General features: G+C 36.9%; 1 protein-coding gene across 1 annotated transcript in view; it reads right to left on the bottom strand.

Moving 5' to 3' along the window:
- CYYR1 (cysteine and tyrosine rich 1) overlaps positions 1-17,415 on the bottom strand; it is a 102,899-nt gene that overhangs the window by 15,656 nt on the left and 69,828 nt on the right. Inside the window, exon 3 of the mRNA XM_047721527.1 lies at positions 1,002-1,159. Within this exon, the coding sequence (XP_047577483.1) occupies positions 1,002-1,159 (158 nt within the window). The remainder of the gene's footprint in view (positions 1-1,001; positions 1,160-17,415) is intronic.

The following is a 17,415-nucleotide window of genomic DNA, read 5'->3' as shown; positions in this document are numbered from 1 at the left end:
ACTTTGGGAGGCATTAACATATAAATAGTACTTAATACTGTGAGACCAAATGATATAACCAAGGATGTAAGTGTAGATACAGTCTAGGAAAAAACACAAGTATCTGATCCTTGAGACGCTTGGAGAAGAGGAAGAACTGACAAAAGAGGAACAGGAGAAATGATCATTCTCACATTCATCTAAAATTTGCTCCTTCAAGTTGAAGTTGATAGGGAAAAAGTTAAGAGGGGAAGGGTATTAGGGAATTGATACATGGGGCAGATTTCATGTAGAAGGGACCTTCTTCTCTATAGGGGCTAAGGAAGGATGTGACTGTCAATAGGAAATTATCTTTCTAATAATATGTTAGATTCAAACTTGACTGGCTTTTATATGTCAAATGGCACATACAGACTGACTTAGAAAGCACTACTGAACAATCACCTAATGCAAATTGCAGTATTTTGTTTATGGAATCATATGTATTCAATATATTTATATGTAGAACTTCTAGCAGATTCTCACCAAATACCTGTCAAATTATTATTGTATTACCTTTGCTCTATGTTGAGAATTTTCATATTATGTTAAAACTGTTTTCTTTGCATACAGAGGACACATAAAAATTTTATTCCATCCTTTTTCTTAAGACATACATACCTACTAAATCAGATGCAGTTTGTTAAGAAATGTCACTTATACTTTCCCTATAATTACTTCTCAGAACTCTGGCAGGTAGACACAGTGGATATGAACTGTGTAGTTCTCTTAACTCTGGCTGGTTGGGAATTGTAGGCAAGAAGATACAAGTATGAATACCTTCAAATGTGAGCTAGATTTTATTAGTTGGACCTAAGTAATCTCCATTGAAATCTAGAGCTTCAGTCTGTGTTAATTTAGAAATGCCCTACATTCTTGGAGATCATTGCATTGAAAGTCTTCAATGTTTCCTCTATCCAAGCAGTAGAGCATAACTAATGAATCTGACTCTTCCTTCAGAAGGAGAGAGCGATTGTGTTTACCAGGATAGGAGGAGATGGCATTGATGTGAGTGGTCCTGATGACGCCCACCCGGGTCCCACGGTTGTTTTTCATACACATGCAGATACATATGGCAATTCCAGCGATGACCCCCATGATGAATACAATTCCAAACACTATGCCAGCAATTGCTGTGCCCCTAAAAAAGGAAAACAGATGTACATTTATTGAAAAGGTTCATAAGTCTTTCAAATACAGCTCTATGACTAGATGACAAATGCTCTTTGGCAAATCTCCTTGGATATTTAAAAAAAAAAAAAGGTAATTCCCTGAATCAGTCAAGTAAGTAGTCTTGTGTATTTTAATAGATAAGAAAAAGTTATAAGCTTTCAGGGAATCTTCTTCCAGTACAGTAAACCTATCATTCAGATTCTGCCTTTAGAAATCCATGTATATTTATACAAAACACAATTACTTAGATATGCTCTCTAAAATAATAATAAAAAAAACATTCTGCTGCTTATTTAAACTGCAAAGAACTTACTGTCTGTGAGTACACGTTTACTGAAAACAACTTGATAAATGTCAAAATATTAAATAAAATTTAACATTTATCTTTATTAAAACTCTTCACAAAATAGAACTGAATATTTTTTTAACAGAATAGAGAAAAATAAACCAAATGCTTTAAAAAATCTATTCAGAAAACAGTTATAACAAACGGTATTCTCATTAAATTCAGTAATAATACAAGAAAAACCTCTCTTCTATTAATGTTATGTTTTTCTCCAGAAGGTTTTATCTCTCACAACAAAATCATAGAAAGAAAAAATGCTGCATGAAAGAGTTAACCTTATTATGTGTAGACAATATGATTTGTAGGAGTCTACATTTGTTCACATTTTGGAAAGTAATGGAGAAATCTTTGTGAAAAGATGCAGATTTTCAGTCAGCAGTATCATTTCTAGCAATGCTTTCTGAGGAAATGCAGCACATGTGGGCACAAATAATGTAATAAGGATGTTTGCCAATATATTGTTGCTAATAGCAAGATATCAGAAACACCCTAATATCCAAATGACAAAGTAATAATAATAATAATACACCAGAGAATGAATCCTATATGGTGATTTAAAAGGGTGAAATGTTCATGATTCCTGGTTAACTTAATAATAACACCACAAATGAAAAGGCAGATATTAACAAAATATCAGTATTAATAGAGTGATTGCAAGGAGAAAGTTACATTCTTACATTTCAAAGTTTTGAATGTATATGTGATTTTTTTATAGATAGGGGACAATGAAGAAAATTTTCACTTTCTAATTTGGGTAACCCCTCCCCAGAAGTAACCATTTCAACTCTTTCAAACATTGTTTTAGTACTCCCCCCTTTTTAAAAAAGTTTTTAAATGTTTTGTTTATTAGAGAGAGAGAGAGAGATTGGGAGCATGAGCAGGGGAAGGGGGAAAGACAGAAGGAAAGGGGCAAACAGACTCCCTGCTGACTTTGGAGCTGGATGAGGGGCTCAGTCTCAGGACCCTGAGATCCTGACCTGAGATGAAGTCAGACACTTAACCGACTGAGCCACCTAGGCACCCCTGTTCTAGTAACTTTCTTCCTATTTCTTAGTAATACAATTACATTCTTTTAGTTTTTCAAAATTTTATATTATCTATTGGTTACTTTCATAGTATTTGGGAATTAAGATCCTGCAAACTTTATCCTTTTAGGATTTATATTACCATGTCATCAGGATTTATATTACCATGTCATTGCTTACTGCTGAGCCAAGCAAGGCACCATGGTTACCTCTCATTTCTGTTACACTTACTTTGTTTAAGGAATTTCCCTGAGTTCCCATCTTTCCATATGTCTGTTGTTACCCTGTCCCACAAAGTTTTAGAAAATTTTTGAACAATTATCAGAAGTTCTTAGCATTTTCTTTTTACCACTGGTACTATGAAATTGCATAATGCACTTGGATTAAGTCAAGCAGAGAGAGTCAATTATCATATGGTTTCACTTATTTGTGTTGCATAACAAATAGCATGGAGGACAAGGGGAGATGGAGAGGAGAAGGGAGTTGAGGGAAATTGGAAGGGGAGGTGAACCATGAGAGACTATGGACTCTGAAAAACGATCTGAGAATTTTGAAGGGGTGGGGGGTGGGAGGTTGGGGGCACCAGGTGGTGGGTATTGTAGAGGGCACGGATTGCATGGAGCACTGGGTGTGGTGCAAAAATAATGAATATTGTTATGCTGAAAAAATAAAAAAATTAAAAAAAAAATTCTTTTTCCAGGCCCTTAGGATTTTTCATGTCTAGACACTTATTCTTCAGTTCTTGAAACTGTGCCATAAATGGATAATTTCCTTTCCATCATTTTATCTGTTTCTCTTTCTGGAAACCTATTCTGAAAGCACTTCTGGGATAACTTCTCTAATTTTTCTGATTTCTGTTTTCTTGAATTACTTTCTGGGGAATTTCATTGACTTCACATTCCAAAATTTTGTTGAACTTCTCACGTTCAGCTATTATATGTTTAGTTTCTGGGTGCTCTATCTTACCCTTTAAAGTACCCACCTCCCTATTTTATTGAGTCCTGTTTTGCTTTCATTGATATGGTTTCTCTTCCTAATCCCTGAAGGTAGTAATGAAATATATATATATATATATATATATATATATATATATATATATACATACATATATACACATATATATGCATATATACACACACATATATATATATATACACACACACATATATATATATATACACACACACACATATATATTTTAAACTTTCTCTACTTTCTGTATTACCTCCTGTCCTGTTTAGTTTCCTTCTTATTTTGATCTGTTTCATGTTTGGTATTTTCCTTAAAAGTCTGGTGATCCTGATTCTTCAGCTCTTTAAAAAAGAGGCACAGAGGAGCTGCTTGGAAGTTCACGGTGGCCCGCTGCCATTGCACAGGTGAAATCCACAGTCTGAGAGTTCTCATAGTATTTTTGTTGGGGCTGTTCATTTTTCCCCTTAAAAGGATCCTCCAGGGGCACCTGGGTGGCTCAGTTGGTTAAAGCCTCTGCCTTCAGCTCAGGTCATGATCCTGGGGTCCTGGGATCGAGCCCCACATCGGGCTCTCTGCTCCACAGGGAGCCTGCTTCCTCCTCTCTCTTTCTCTGCCTGCCTCTCTGCCTACTTGTGATCTCTGTCTGTCAAATAAAAAAAAAAAAAAAAAAAGGATCCTCCAGTTTGAGCCAGCCTGACACTCTGCTGGAGCCTAGGGTTTTGCCTATAAGAGTATGAACTTCCATAAAATCCTGATACTTTTAGATCAGAGACTCAGTCTCACTCTGCTGTGACAGTGGAGCCATTCAGAAGTCTTCAGCAACAACATTTTTGTGGTTTAAAAGCACGATTTCTAAAACCAGAATGCCTAGGTTCCAACTGTTCTTTGCACAAGTTGCTGAATGCCTCCCACCCCCTAATTTTCTTATTAATTAAATGAAGGTCACCTTGGTACTTATCTGATTCTCCTCTCAAATTTCATATCATGAAATATCTGTACTCCTGTACTGATTTGTCAGATAAATAATTTCTTACTTTTGTGCTATATAAATATCTATCCAATACTTTTCTTTCTTTTTTAAAAAAAGATTTTATTCATTTGACAGAGAGACAGAGAGAGAGGGAACACAAGTAAGGGTAATGGGTAAGGGAGAAGTAGGTTCCCCGCCAAGCAGAAAGCCCAATGCAGGACTTGATCCCAGGACCCTGGGATCATGACCTGAGCAGAAGGCAGATGCTTAATGACTGAGCCACCCAGGTGCCCCTAACCTAGACTTTTCTAAGACAGGTCTGTAATTCTCATCCCAAACCCTTGGGGCCAGGTCTATCTCATAAGTCATAAATGTTAAGATTTTGGCAAGGGAATATAGTACATATACCATATATTGTGGGATACTTCCAAGGCCAGCATCCTTAGCACACATACATACATTTACATTCCTGTAGTAAAGGTGAGAATACTAACAGCCATGGATTACATAGAGACTAGCAAAAAACCCAAGATTCCTTTGGGTCAAGTCTGGCCACCAAGTCAGCTACATAAAACATTTCAGTTACCATAGCTGTTTGTTTTTGAGGATTTCAAAATTTTGAGGATTTCAAGATAAGGAATTATAAACCTGTATTTGTACTTTTCACAAGAGATTTTCTTTTTATGGCTTTTCCCACTCTTAAGAAAATGATACTACTAAGAATTCCAATAGACCCTTTAAAAATATTCTTACACACATTTTAACTATGTTAGTAAATTATGAAAGCAGAATGTGAGACATATTTGGATGTGCTGCTATTAATGATTAAAGAATTGCTGAGTCCAGCAGCTTAAGAAATAAACCTTTTCAAAAAAGACAGATTTATCAAAGAAGATAATTTGAAATACATAAACCCCAAATAATCTGGAAACCTTTTTATTGTAATTTTGAAGTCCAAATAAGATTGATTTGGAGGGCTTAATTTATGTTCCAGAAATAATCAATGGCCCAATTATTCAGGCAAAGAGTTTCCAAAGTAAGTGTTATGGAAGCTGTTAAGATATTAAATTGGGACATATTTATATTCATTAATTCATTTTTTAAATAGAGGAAAGTAGAAAATTAGTCACATTTTGTTTTCCTCTTGGCAGCTCCAGCAAAAGTGCATGCTTGTGAGGTCAGTAATGAGGTTTCAACTAATGTGTTAAATGAGGTTTCTGATTAAATCATGATTTTGGTGTCCTTGATCTTTTGATACCCATTAGTAACTGTAAATTAGTTATTAAAGACATGGCAAGTATAACATTTATAGAATTATTTACTCCATTATTAATTAAGATAAACAATAAACAAACAGTAACCTTCTGGCATAGAAGTAATTTAGTTTCATCAACTGTTGGAAAGAGAGAAGGTATTAACTTGAGAAATTTGTTGTCATAAACATCTTGAAAAAATGTAGGGAATGTACTTTCTTTGAAAGAATGGATTGCAGAGATATTTTCCTTTTTAAGCTTTTATTTGGAAATATTTACAGACTCACAGACAGTTATAAAAGGAATAGAGACAGGTCCTGTGTATCCTCCACCCAGTAACCTCCAGTGGTTACATCTTAGGAGACTAGAGTATAACACCAAAATCAGGAAATTGACATTAGTATAAAGTGTGTGCGTTGTTGTGTCATTTGAACACATGCAGAGATCATGGGATCACTATGGCAAGCAAGGTACAAAACTAACCCATTATCAGAAAGATTTGTTGTGCTACTCCTTTGTGGTCACACCAACAGCCCTCCCCTCACCATTAATAACTGCTCGAATCACTACTCTGTTCTCCATTTTTGTAACTTTTTCATGTCAAGAGTGTCATAGAAATGGAATCATATAGTATGTTACCTCTTGAGGTGCACTTTTTTTACTCAGCTTAATGCCCTTGGAATCTATCCTAGCTTTTCTGTGAGCTAATACATTCCTTTTTTATTATTAACTAATATTTCCTGATATGGAAATAGCATAGTTCATTTACCCATGACCTATTTACAGAACATTTTGGTTATTTCCAGTTTTGGCTTTTGCAGTTAAGCCTGCTATGTATAATCGTGTACAGGTTTTTGTGTTAATGTATGTATTCATTTCTCTGGGATAAATGCCCAAAAGTGGGATTGCTGGGTTATTTGATAAGTATATGTTGAATTTTTGAAAAATACTGCCAAAATATTTTTCAGAATGGTTGTACTATTTTATATTTCCACCAGTACAGTAGGAGACATCCAATTTCTCTCCATCCTTGCTAGCATTTGGTGTTGTCATTATTATTTTTTATTATTTTTTCTATTAACATATAATGTATTATTTGTTTTAGAGGTACAGGTCTGTGATTCATCAGTCTTACACAATTCACAGCACTCACTATCCACATACCCTCCCCAATGTTCATCACCCAGTCACCCCACTCCTCCCACAACCCCCCCTCCAGGAACCCTCAGTTTGTTTCCTGAGATTAAGAGTCTCTTATGGTTTGTCTCCCTCTCTGGTTTCATCTTGTTTCATTTTTCCCTCCCTTCCCCTATGATCCTCTGTCTTGTTTCTCAAATTCCAGGTATCATGGAGATCATATGATAGTTGTCTTTCTCTGATTGACTTATTCTGCTTAGCATAATATCCTCTAGTTCCATCCATGTTATTGCAAATGACAAAAATCCTATCCTTTTTTGTGGCTGAGTAATATTCCACCTTATGTATATGTATATAGATATATAAACACATAATATACATATATATGTAATGTACATATTATATATAATATCTATAAATGCAAAAAATAATATATATTTTAAGGAACCTTCATACTATTTTCCATAATGGCTGTACTAACAGTGCACAATTGTTCCTTTGGCTCTACATTCTCACCAACTCTTTTATTTCTTGTCTTTTTTTTTTAATATATTATTTATTTCTTTGAGAGAGAGAGAGCACAAGCAGGGTTGGGGCAGAGGGAAGGGAAGAGGGAGAAGCAGACTCCTTGCTGAGCAGGGAGCCCTGCCATGTTAGGCTCAATCCTAGGACCCCGGGGGTCATGACCTGAGCTAGAGGCAGCCACTCAATCCATTGAGCCACCTTGGTATCCTATTTCTTTCTTTTTCTTTCTCTTTCTTTCTCCTTCTCTCTTTTTTTTTTTTTAATATTTCTTTATTTAAGTAATCTCTGCACCCAACATGGGGCTCAAACTCACAACCTCAAGATCAAGAGTTACATGCTCCTCCAACTGAGTCACCCAGGAACCCCTATTTCTTGTCCTTTTGATACTGGCAATTCTGACAGGTGTAAGGTTATATCTCGGAGTGGCTGGTTAGTGGCTGATTAGTGATGTTGAGCATGTTTTCATGCTCATGGTCATCTGTAATATAGTGGAAGTATTTCTTATAGGTACCTCTTTATTATTAAATTAAACCCAAAAGGGCATTTTTCTTGAGAAAAGAAAGAAATCTAACTTATTTTTAATGCTGTTAATTATTTTAACTTTAGTTGTTGATTTCTGGATTATAAAGCACAATTTGGTTAAGTATGTATGCAAAGAGAATTTTCTGTCTTCAGGAAGCTACTACAAAATTTTTCATGAATTCTAAAAAATTTCAGAAATAATTATCTTCTTATGGTATTTAAAAACTATAAACTTAGTACTAAACAAAAACGTAGGTTTTTTTTGTTATATACAGTGACCAATATGCAAAAATCCAAGGTTGTTAAAGCAAATTATCTTTTTAATTATCCATTATAATCATTTATTATGGTAAATACTTTTGTACTCAGTTTAGTCCAGGAGTAAGCAAACTAAGACCATGGGCCACATAGGGCACCCCCCCGCCCAGGTTGTTTTAGCAAATAAAGTTTTTTTTTTGGAATAAGACTCAACCCATTTGTTTCCATGTTGTCTGACTGGTTTGGTGCTGTGTCAAAGTTGAATAGTTGTGAGACCACATGACTTTAAAGTCTAAAATATTTACTCTCTCATCTGTTGTAGAAAAAGTGTACTGATCTCTGATTTGATTCACTTGCTAATAAATTAATGTTCCCTTTCCCTAAATGACTTTTTCTAAAAAATTATGCTACTAATGATATTATGACAGAGCAAGTGGCGGCATAGACAGGGCAATTTGTACTGAAAACTAACAGTCTATGGTATTTGGAAGATCTTTTAACTCTATTAATTAGAAACTCACAAGAATTGCAAGGCTTAAATATTCTTTTTGATTACCCCCACTGATACTTACTGTAGTACATTTCTGATGCTACTTCAATAAAAAAATTACTCATGCTTTGTGGTTTAGTAAAAAATAAATATTTGGTCTTATTCTCAGTTTCCTGGCACACAGCTGTTAAAACCCTCAGAATCTCTGGAGTGACAAAAGTGTCTTTTGTATGCTAACGAGATAACTGGTGTCTGAAGGCCACTTAGACAGGTTTAAGAAGGGGTCTGGTCCCTGGAAAGACCTAAGCATATTAATGGGTTGGAATTTTCAGCCCCATTTATAACCTCTGGGAATGGGGGCTGGGGCTGGAGATTTATCACCAGTGACCAGTGATTCAAACATACACACACAAGGAAACCTCCATTAAAAACCGCTGCATTATGGGTTTCAGAGATCTTCTGGGTTGATGAACACACTGACAGTACTTTGATGGGGGGAACTCCTGAAAAGGGCTTGGAAGTTTTGGAAGCTCCAGGCCCCTCCCCCTAAACCTTGCCCTATGCATTTCTTTCGTTTTGTTCTTTCTGAATTGCATCCTTTATAATTAACTGGTAATAGTAAATAAAGTGCTTTCCTGAGTCCTGTAACCTCTATCATTGATTGAAACCTGAAGGAAGGGGTTGTGGGAGTCCCTGAGTTTGCAACCAAGTTAGATGGAAGTGTGGGTAACTCAGGGACCGGAAACTTGTGACTGGCATCTGAAAGGAGGGCAGTCTTGTGAGACTAAGCGCTTAAACCTGTGGAGTCTGATGCCGACTCCAGGGACTTAGTGTCAGGATTGAATTGAATTGTAAGGCACTCCTTTGGAAGGAGAATTGGTTCCTGTCAGGAGGGAAAACACCCCATATGCTTCCTTCTCTGTTCTCCCAAAATCTTTGTGAGTGTCTGTTAGTGTCTTTTGTTAGCTCCATAGGTAGATACTGATCACTCGCTGATAATGAAAAAAATTTTGAATGAAATTATAGATTGAAAATTTGTACCAGAATGAGACTCTGTAATTAAGATAATAAATGTATTTGTAGTAGCTCTAACGATACTGTGAATCTGTGATTTATAACAAGGCTCTGAGATAATATACTTCATTCTGTGAATAGCTTTTCATAAGAAAAAAGAGATTCTGATAATGTTGCAATTGGTACAGTAATATTTACAACACAGTTTTAGGCTCAGCATTGCTATACAGCAACTTAATACAGCTACCTTGACCGGGTTTTACAATTAAATAATGTTTGAGGTATGGGCTGCCTGGGTGGCTCAGTGGGGTAAGCCTCTGCCTTCAGCTCAGGTCATGATCTCAGGGTCCTGGGATCGAGTCCCACATCGGGCTCTCTGCTAGGCAGGGAGCCTGCTTCTTCCTCCCTCTCTTTCTCTCTCTCTCTGCTTGCCTCTCTGCCTACTTGTGATCTCTCTCTGTCAAATAAATAAAATCTTAAAAAAAAATAATGTTTGAGGTAAATAAGAGATATGATAAGGATACTACTGTATCATTTCCCTTCTTCACTGACACGACCAACTTACAAATGTATTTTATAAAACAGCATAATACAAAGGATTTATGAATAATCTATGCAATAATTTAATTAACACCAGTCCTACTAAAATAGGAAAATAAAAAAGGGCCACAGAGATATTTTACACCTATATGAGATGCAAGCAGAATTACAAAGTATTTCCATTAGGAGAAACTTTTCATATGGACAAAAGAGTTTTTAAGAAGTACATAAAAAATAAGTGAGAGGTAAAGTTTTTGGAGTTTTCTAGAAAAAAAAAGACCACAATTTCAAAAGAATAAATTTAAAGTGGGTTCATCTATTATAATGAAAATGTGTAAGTGAAGCTGAAGCATTTTTATGTTTTTATTAAAGAAGGAACACTAAATAATCCTATTTATTCATGATAATCCATATGTGATGAATTAAAGCAGTGAAAAAATATTCCAACTATAGTACTGAAAGTAAAATGCATATATGAGCAGAATAAAACTTGGCAAATTTTTTTCTTCAATCCATTCTATATGCACAGTAATTGTTCTTTTAGCCAATGCATTAAAATATTGTAGTACAATATTTTCATGTTCAGAAGTCTTTAAAACCAGTATTTTATTCTAAACCTACTGGCAATTGGTAAGGTATATAATTTAGTAACACTGAATTGCTTAATTTAAAAATGATGCATTTTCCTCTCTGTTGCTTTAATAAATTGTTACAGAATGGTAAGAATAGAAAAACAAACTCAATGGAGTATGGTTCTTAATATGAATATTTACTTCTATACCTTCCATTAAGAACAACAGGATCCCAGAACTCCCTGTGTCTAGGTCTGTATCTCTCTTCAGCTAGCTACTTTATATCTATACATAAATCAAATAAGCCTACTATAATTTCAAGTGGTTAAATTATAACCAAATACTGTTATTATCCCTAAAATGCTTATTTTAGAAAGATAGAAATATCAATCCATAAGATTCTCCCAATAAATCTATATGACTTGCAAAAAAAAAAAATCCTGCAAAATTCAAATATGCCCAAGGTATTCATTTTTGCCTTTTTTCATGCTAGTCCACTTTACTAACTTCATTCAACATATCTTTGGCGGGGGAGGGCTTTACAAGGAATTTCTCTGTTATCCTCGGAATAATACAATTAGAAATTAATGTTTCTCTAGTAATATGTGCTACCAAAATGAGCCCATTTTTTCTTTAAATGAATAAATATACCTAATTTACTGACTCAATTCCTGTGGTAGATAGATGTCTACCTCAGTATCTGTTTCCTATGTTTTCCCTTGATAAAGTAATTCTTTTTTAAAAAAGATTTATTTATTTGAGAGAGTTAGAGCAAGCACAAGCTGGGGGGGGGGCAGAGGGAGAGGGAGAGAGAATCTTAGGCTGACTATACTGAGCAGGGAGCCCATCGTGGCCATCCCTGGTCCTGAGATCATGACCTGAGCTAAAACCAAGAATCAGATTCTCAACTGACTGCAGCACCCAGGCTCCCCTCTCTTAATAAAAGAATTCCTGATGGTTAACTTTGTACATTCCTACTTGAAATAAAGACTATTATCTTCCAGGTACTCTTAAAACTATTTTTTTTTTTTTAATGTGATAAAATGCTGGAAAGTAAGTTGTAAGTAAAATATTTTGTGACCTCTCAGGAAACCTCCTTAAAAGATGATGTGAATGGGCTTTTTGTCTCTCCATTCCACCTTCCATCCATCCTGGTTTCTGAAATGAAGACAACCCTCCTAGGGAGGGAAGAGGAGGTGTGACTTTAATGGACATGTTGTGTGATCCTTGAATTGCTCATCTCTGGATTTCCTTTACATTAGAGAGAAACAAACTTTTAAAAAATTTCATTAAAACCTTTGTTATTTCAGTTTCTCTCTCTCTCCCTCTCTCTCCCTCCCTCTCTATCTCACTCTGTGTGTGTGTGTGTGTGTGTGTGTGTGTGTGATATAATGCTTGACCTAAGCTTACCTGATACAGCTCCTTTGCCAAGATTAGCATACAGTGTAAACAAAAAGAAATCTTTAATATGGAATAGCAGTTTTAAGGAGCATATAGGTATTCTGAGATCCCTGTGAAAAGGTCCCCCCCCCCCAAAATACCAGAACTAAGGAAGCATGAGACTGCATCCAACTTCGATTAAATTGGGATCATTCATCTTACATCTTATGTAGGACTAAATTTGTATGAGACAGTGAGAGACCTTCAAGAAATCTCTATATCTCCTAGATGTCAAAGAGGATGCAAAATGAGAATAACAAATGGTCTTGAATGTGTTGTGACTGGTAGGGTGATCTCCACACTAACATTTTGTCCCTGGAATTCAATGTTAAATGATTTGATTGATGAAGAAAGCAAGAATAATTCAAACCAGAAGGTACCCTTTGAGAAGTGGTTGGGTTCCAGTTATCTCCACTGACCAAATTTCCTGAACAAGTACCCAATTCCTATAGTAGATTTATAAAGTGAGTTCAATGAAGATCAAATTCATATAATAAAATAATAGTAATATTGATAATAATTTAAGATGAGTATATTTTATTTTTTTTTAGGAAAACAGCAATATGATAGAAGATTTACTGAACTATATTACTTGATATGTTCTGGATACTGCATGGATTCCAAGAGTCATAATCTGATTAGCTGCCAACAGAGCCTTGGGATAGCACAGCATAATGTACCGTGGGTCAAAGTCTAAATGCAGTAACTCATAGTTACAAAAGTTTCCAGACCTTTTTTTTCATGCAAATACATGAACATGTTTCATTTCATATTTATTAGACACCAATATTAGAAAAGTAGTATTGACCCACACATAGATCAGTTTATTTTCCAGTCATGCCCTTGAAGTGTTTGATTTAGTTCTGTCATTATGGTCTGCAATTCTAAATGGTTGTCACTAGGGAGCAACATCCACATTTCACCCATGAAATAGGTAATGAGCCTCTTCCATGTGCTAACCACTATTCTGGGTGCTGAGATCAAAGTTGAATGGTACATGGGACCCGCCTTCAAGAATTTTAGAGCCAATGTCTAAGTATATAAGACTAAGACAAGAAAATAATTACAGAATTTGATTGTACTCAGCAAAAGAGAGCTTTTTTTTTTTAAACAATATGAATGTCATACACTAAAGAGAACAGTAATGATTTCTTTTTTTTTAAAGATTTTATTTATTATTTCACAGAGAGAGAGAGATCACAAGTAGGCAGAGAGGCAGGCAGAGGGGGAGGCAGACAGGGAGGGAGAAGCAGACTCCCTGCTGAACAGAGAGCCTGATGCAGGGCTCGATCCCAGAACTCTGAGATCATGACCTGAGCCGAAGGCAAAGGCTTAACCCACTGAGCCCCTCAGTAATGATTTCTTAATACCTCTTAGCTGCATATAAAAGGTTTTCGATCTGCAGGTTACTGTTGTGAAATAGAAACGGACCCACTTGTTTTGCAGGTGAGAAAACCAAATCTGTGAGAGGTGAAAATAAAGGTCTTTTAACCAATTTCATGGTAAAAAATAGAGCTCAGGGGTCCTAATTCCCACCACAGAGCTGGTTATATTCCAGCAGACCCCTCTCATTCTCTCATCCATTCAACAACTGTTTATGAAGTCTCTTCACTCTGTTAAGCACTAGGCATAGAAAGACGAACAAAGTCTCAACAGAAAGCGGAGAGGAAGGGGAGAGAGAGGATTCCTGGAATATGCCGGAAATTGAAGCTCTGAAGACTGAATGAATAGGGGAGCAAGCCAGAGGCCAGAGTGCAGAATGTCTTCCCTGTGGGCAACGGCTGCTTGCTGCACAATATATCGTTCATAAAAATGTGCTGAAATCAAGACTATAGCAGATATGCAATCATAAGCTACATTTAAATAGATACCACCACTGCACACAGGTTCTATTGCCTTTTGCTTTTCAAATCTAAAAAAAATTTCCAACTGCTTCTAGATATAACACTCTCATTTATATTGCTTTGGCACAGTTCACCCTTTTGAAGTAACCTTTGCTGAAACTTCATACTGAGCTAATTACCTTAACTTGCTTATGATAATTACTTTAGGCAGGACTATCTCTTTCTTTCTGTACCTTTTTTTAGTTGTATTTTGAGTAGGAAAAAAAAATCATAAGCCAGTTTTTTAACAGTGACTGTAAGGATTTCTACTGAAAATCTGTTTGCTGAGATTTGTATAAGATGTAAGAGATTGAATCTGATTACGAAGATTCAGAGTCCTTAGAGTAATCTGTTTTCCTTTCCATTGACTCCAGCTTGGAGAGTTTCGAATAAATATGGAAGCTCACACGGTTATTGACCTGGCAGATTAACAGCTACCCTCCAAGCCTAGACGTTTAACGTTTAATGCTCCCATAGGGTATGGGTGTGTGTTGGTGGTTGTAAACCCTTCCAAATTAAATGCTGAAGCAGGTAACAGACCTTGATAATGTAATGGGTCCTTGGCAGTGAGCCCACATGCTGCCCAACCTTGTATTTCTTCATGTGATTCTACCAACTGCTAGAATCTATATTGCCAGCTGGCCTTCCCACCCAAACAACTGTGATCCTCTTCCTGGATCTTAGAAAGACGCCATCCTCACCTGAGACAAGCCTTCGATCGGTCACTGTCTGCTGGGGCCATCTCTGGTTTTAGGCCTGCCAATGATTTTCCAATGATTTGCTCCGTTCTGATATTTATTACCTGCAATAGCTCTCAGGAGCCTGGAACTGCCCAGACCCAAGAGCTGCTGTTAGATCACAGCTCTCGGAAGGCCTTGCTCACAACCTCATCTGTGCTAGCCTGATGTAGTTGATCAGAAGTGAGAACTTTGGCTTCCTCATAGGATCTAGCCTCATACTTATTTCAATGATTCTTAAAGCCATTCACAAGCAATACATCCTTATCATTGCAAGCAGTACATCCTTATCATTTCATTAATAGTATTCTTCCCCACTGTAGGTGGGCACCTCTATATAATGTCAATAGTTTCTGAGGTTTTTTATGCCTTGCAATTACCCATGAGAGAAAAACTGATTTCAACCATGTCTCATTCCAGTGAAGGAATGTGATTGGCCCAGCTGCAGCTGGGGACACACATGGAGGGGGTCTACAGCCAGGAATACCTCAACTGACCCACCTTAGGTCACATGTTTGCTTCCAGACCTTCGATATGTAACCAATGGGGAAAGACATGGGGGGAAATGGTCAGGTAAATTCAGGAGCAGAGGCAAGGGGTTTGGCATATGATGACACAGATATTCACATACACTTTGTGTATTCACATAACTTTGTGTAGCTGACATTATTAGGATTCCAGGTCCAAGTCTGGATTTATGGATATGAGCTATAATTATAAAGAAAGAGACAAATGCTCCCAAATCTCAGTTTTGTCTGTCTTCCACCTAAATATATAGTTGGTGCCACAAAGAGGTAAACTTCAGGCAGGTTTGCAGGTATAGAACTATGAGAATTTCTAGTGGCCATCTATCCTAGCAGACCTTATTTCAAAAAAATTCATTTAACTCAAGGTTGGAGAGAATCATAAACTATGCAATATCAAACTCCTTTCAGTATTTCTTCTAGCTTAGATATAATGTTGGAGATTCAAGAAAGACAAAAACTGAGGAAGACGCAGACACATGTAATTATAATGCATGACATTAAATGCAAATGGGGAAGCACAGACCAGGTTCTACAAGAGCAGAGGACAGTGTCTAATCCAAATGTAACAGCATGTGTGCTGTGTTGTGTGAGTTGAGATTGGGTGTATAACAGAGTGTGAATAAGAAGGGTGTAAGTATATAAGTGTGTTTGGAATGGATTCCTGAAGGAGGTAAGCCTCTTCTGAATTTTAAAAGAAGATCAATATTGGGCACCTTGGTGCACAGCAGCTGGGCATCTGACTCTTGGTTTCAGCTCAGGTTGTGCTTTCAGTGTTGTGCGATCAAGCCCTACAACAGGCTCTGTGCTAAGCTGGGAATCTGCTTAGCTCAGACTTGCTCTCCCTCTCCCTCTGCTTCTCTTCCCCCCTCAGATAAATAAATAAATCTCTAAAAAAAAAGGGGGGGGATGGGTGCCTGGGTGGCTCAGTGGGTTAAGCCTCTGCCTTTGGCTCAGGTCATGATCTCAGGGTCCTGGGATTGAGCCCCACATGAGGCTCTTTGTTCCGCGGGGAGCCTGCTTCCTCCTCTCTCTCTGCCTTCCTCTCTGCCTACTTGTGATCTCTGTCAAATAAATAAATAAAATCTAAAAAAAAAAGGAAGATTAGGACTTAAAGGGAATTGAGGGGATTAGAGCAGAAGCTTATTTAAGATCAAAAGAACAAGACATAAAGACTACAGGAATGTAATATATTATGATATATTTAAGGGACCATGAATAATCAAGGGCTGCTGGAATAGTAAAGAGGTGAAGCTGATGAGTGTGCCAGGTTTTAGGGGGCAGATCGGGAGGATTTTCAATGACACTCCCAAGAACTTGGCCTTTTTCTTGGGATTAATGGAAAACAAGTGAAAAGCTGTAAGCACAAGTCAGTCTAAGAGTAACGTGGGGTGGAGTTGTTGGTTACCATGCTGTGACCAGGCAGTCCTATTATTAGATCATTGTAATTATCTGAGCAAAATATGGTGAGAGACTGAACCTGACCATGGTAGTGGGGATAAGGAAGAAGGTGGAGAGGAAGGAGTTCAAGAACAACAAAGAAGATAGAATTAGTACCTTAAAGTCATCAAGTTCAATCTCCAAAAGGATTATCATAATTCTGTGCCGCCCCCCCCCACCAGTCACCCAAAGCTCTTGGATACTCCCAGGACTTATAAGTCATTGAATTTGGAAGCAGCTTATTCCACGGTGGAACAATACCCTGTTAGTGTGTGACACTTCAGTGGGATTTAGTTCACCAGAACTTCTCTCTCCCAAAGAAGAGATCTGTCATAGGGAAGTGTCCAGCCCAGAAGATGCCATATAGAGGGCAGGGGGATAAACTGTCCTTAACCTTGTTGACTACTGGTCTGACTTTAACCAAGTGTGTTTTCCAAAGATGAGTATGTTTACAAAGGCATATCTACTCTTTAATATTGTATTACATACATTTTTAGCATAATGAGCATGCATGGATAGGAGGTTTGTTTTATTTATATAATCAATGAACTCTTAACTGTCCTTCTCTGAAACAAC

The sequence above is a fragment of the Lutra lutra genome, chromosome 1 (assembly GCF_902655055.1).
Source record: "Lutra lutra chromosome 1, mLutLut1.2, whole genome shotgun sequence".
In the NCBI taxonomy this organism is placed as follows: Eukaryota; Metazoa; Chordata; class Mammalia; order Carnivora; family Mustelidae; genus Lutra; species Lutra lutra.
This window is presented reverse-complemented; position numbering and strand designations above follow the sequence as displayed.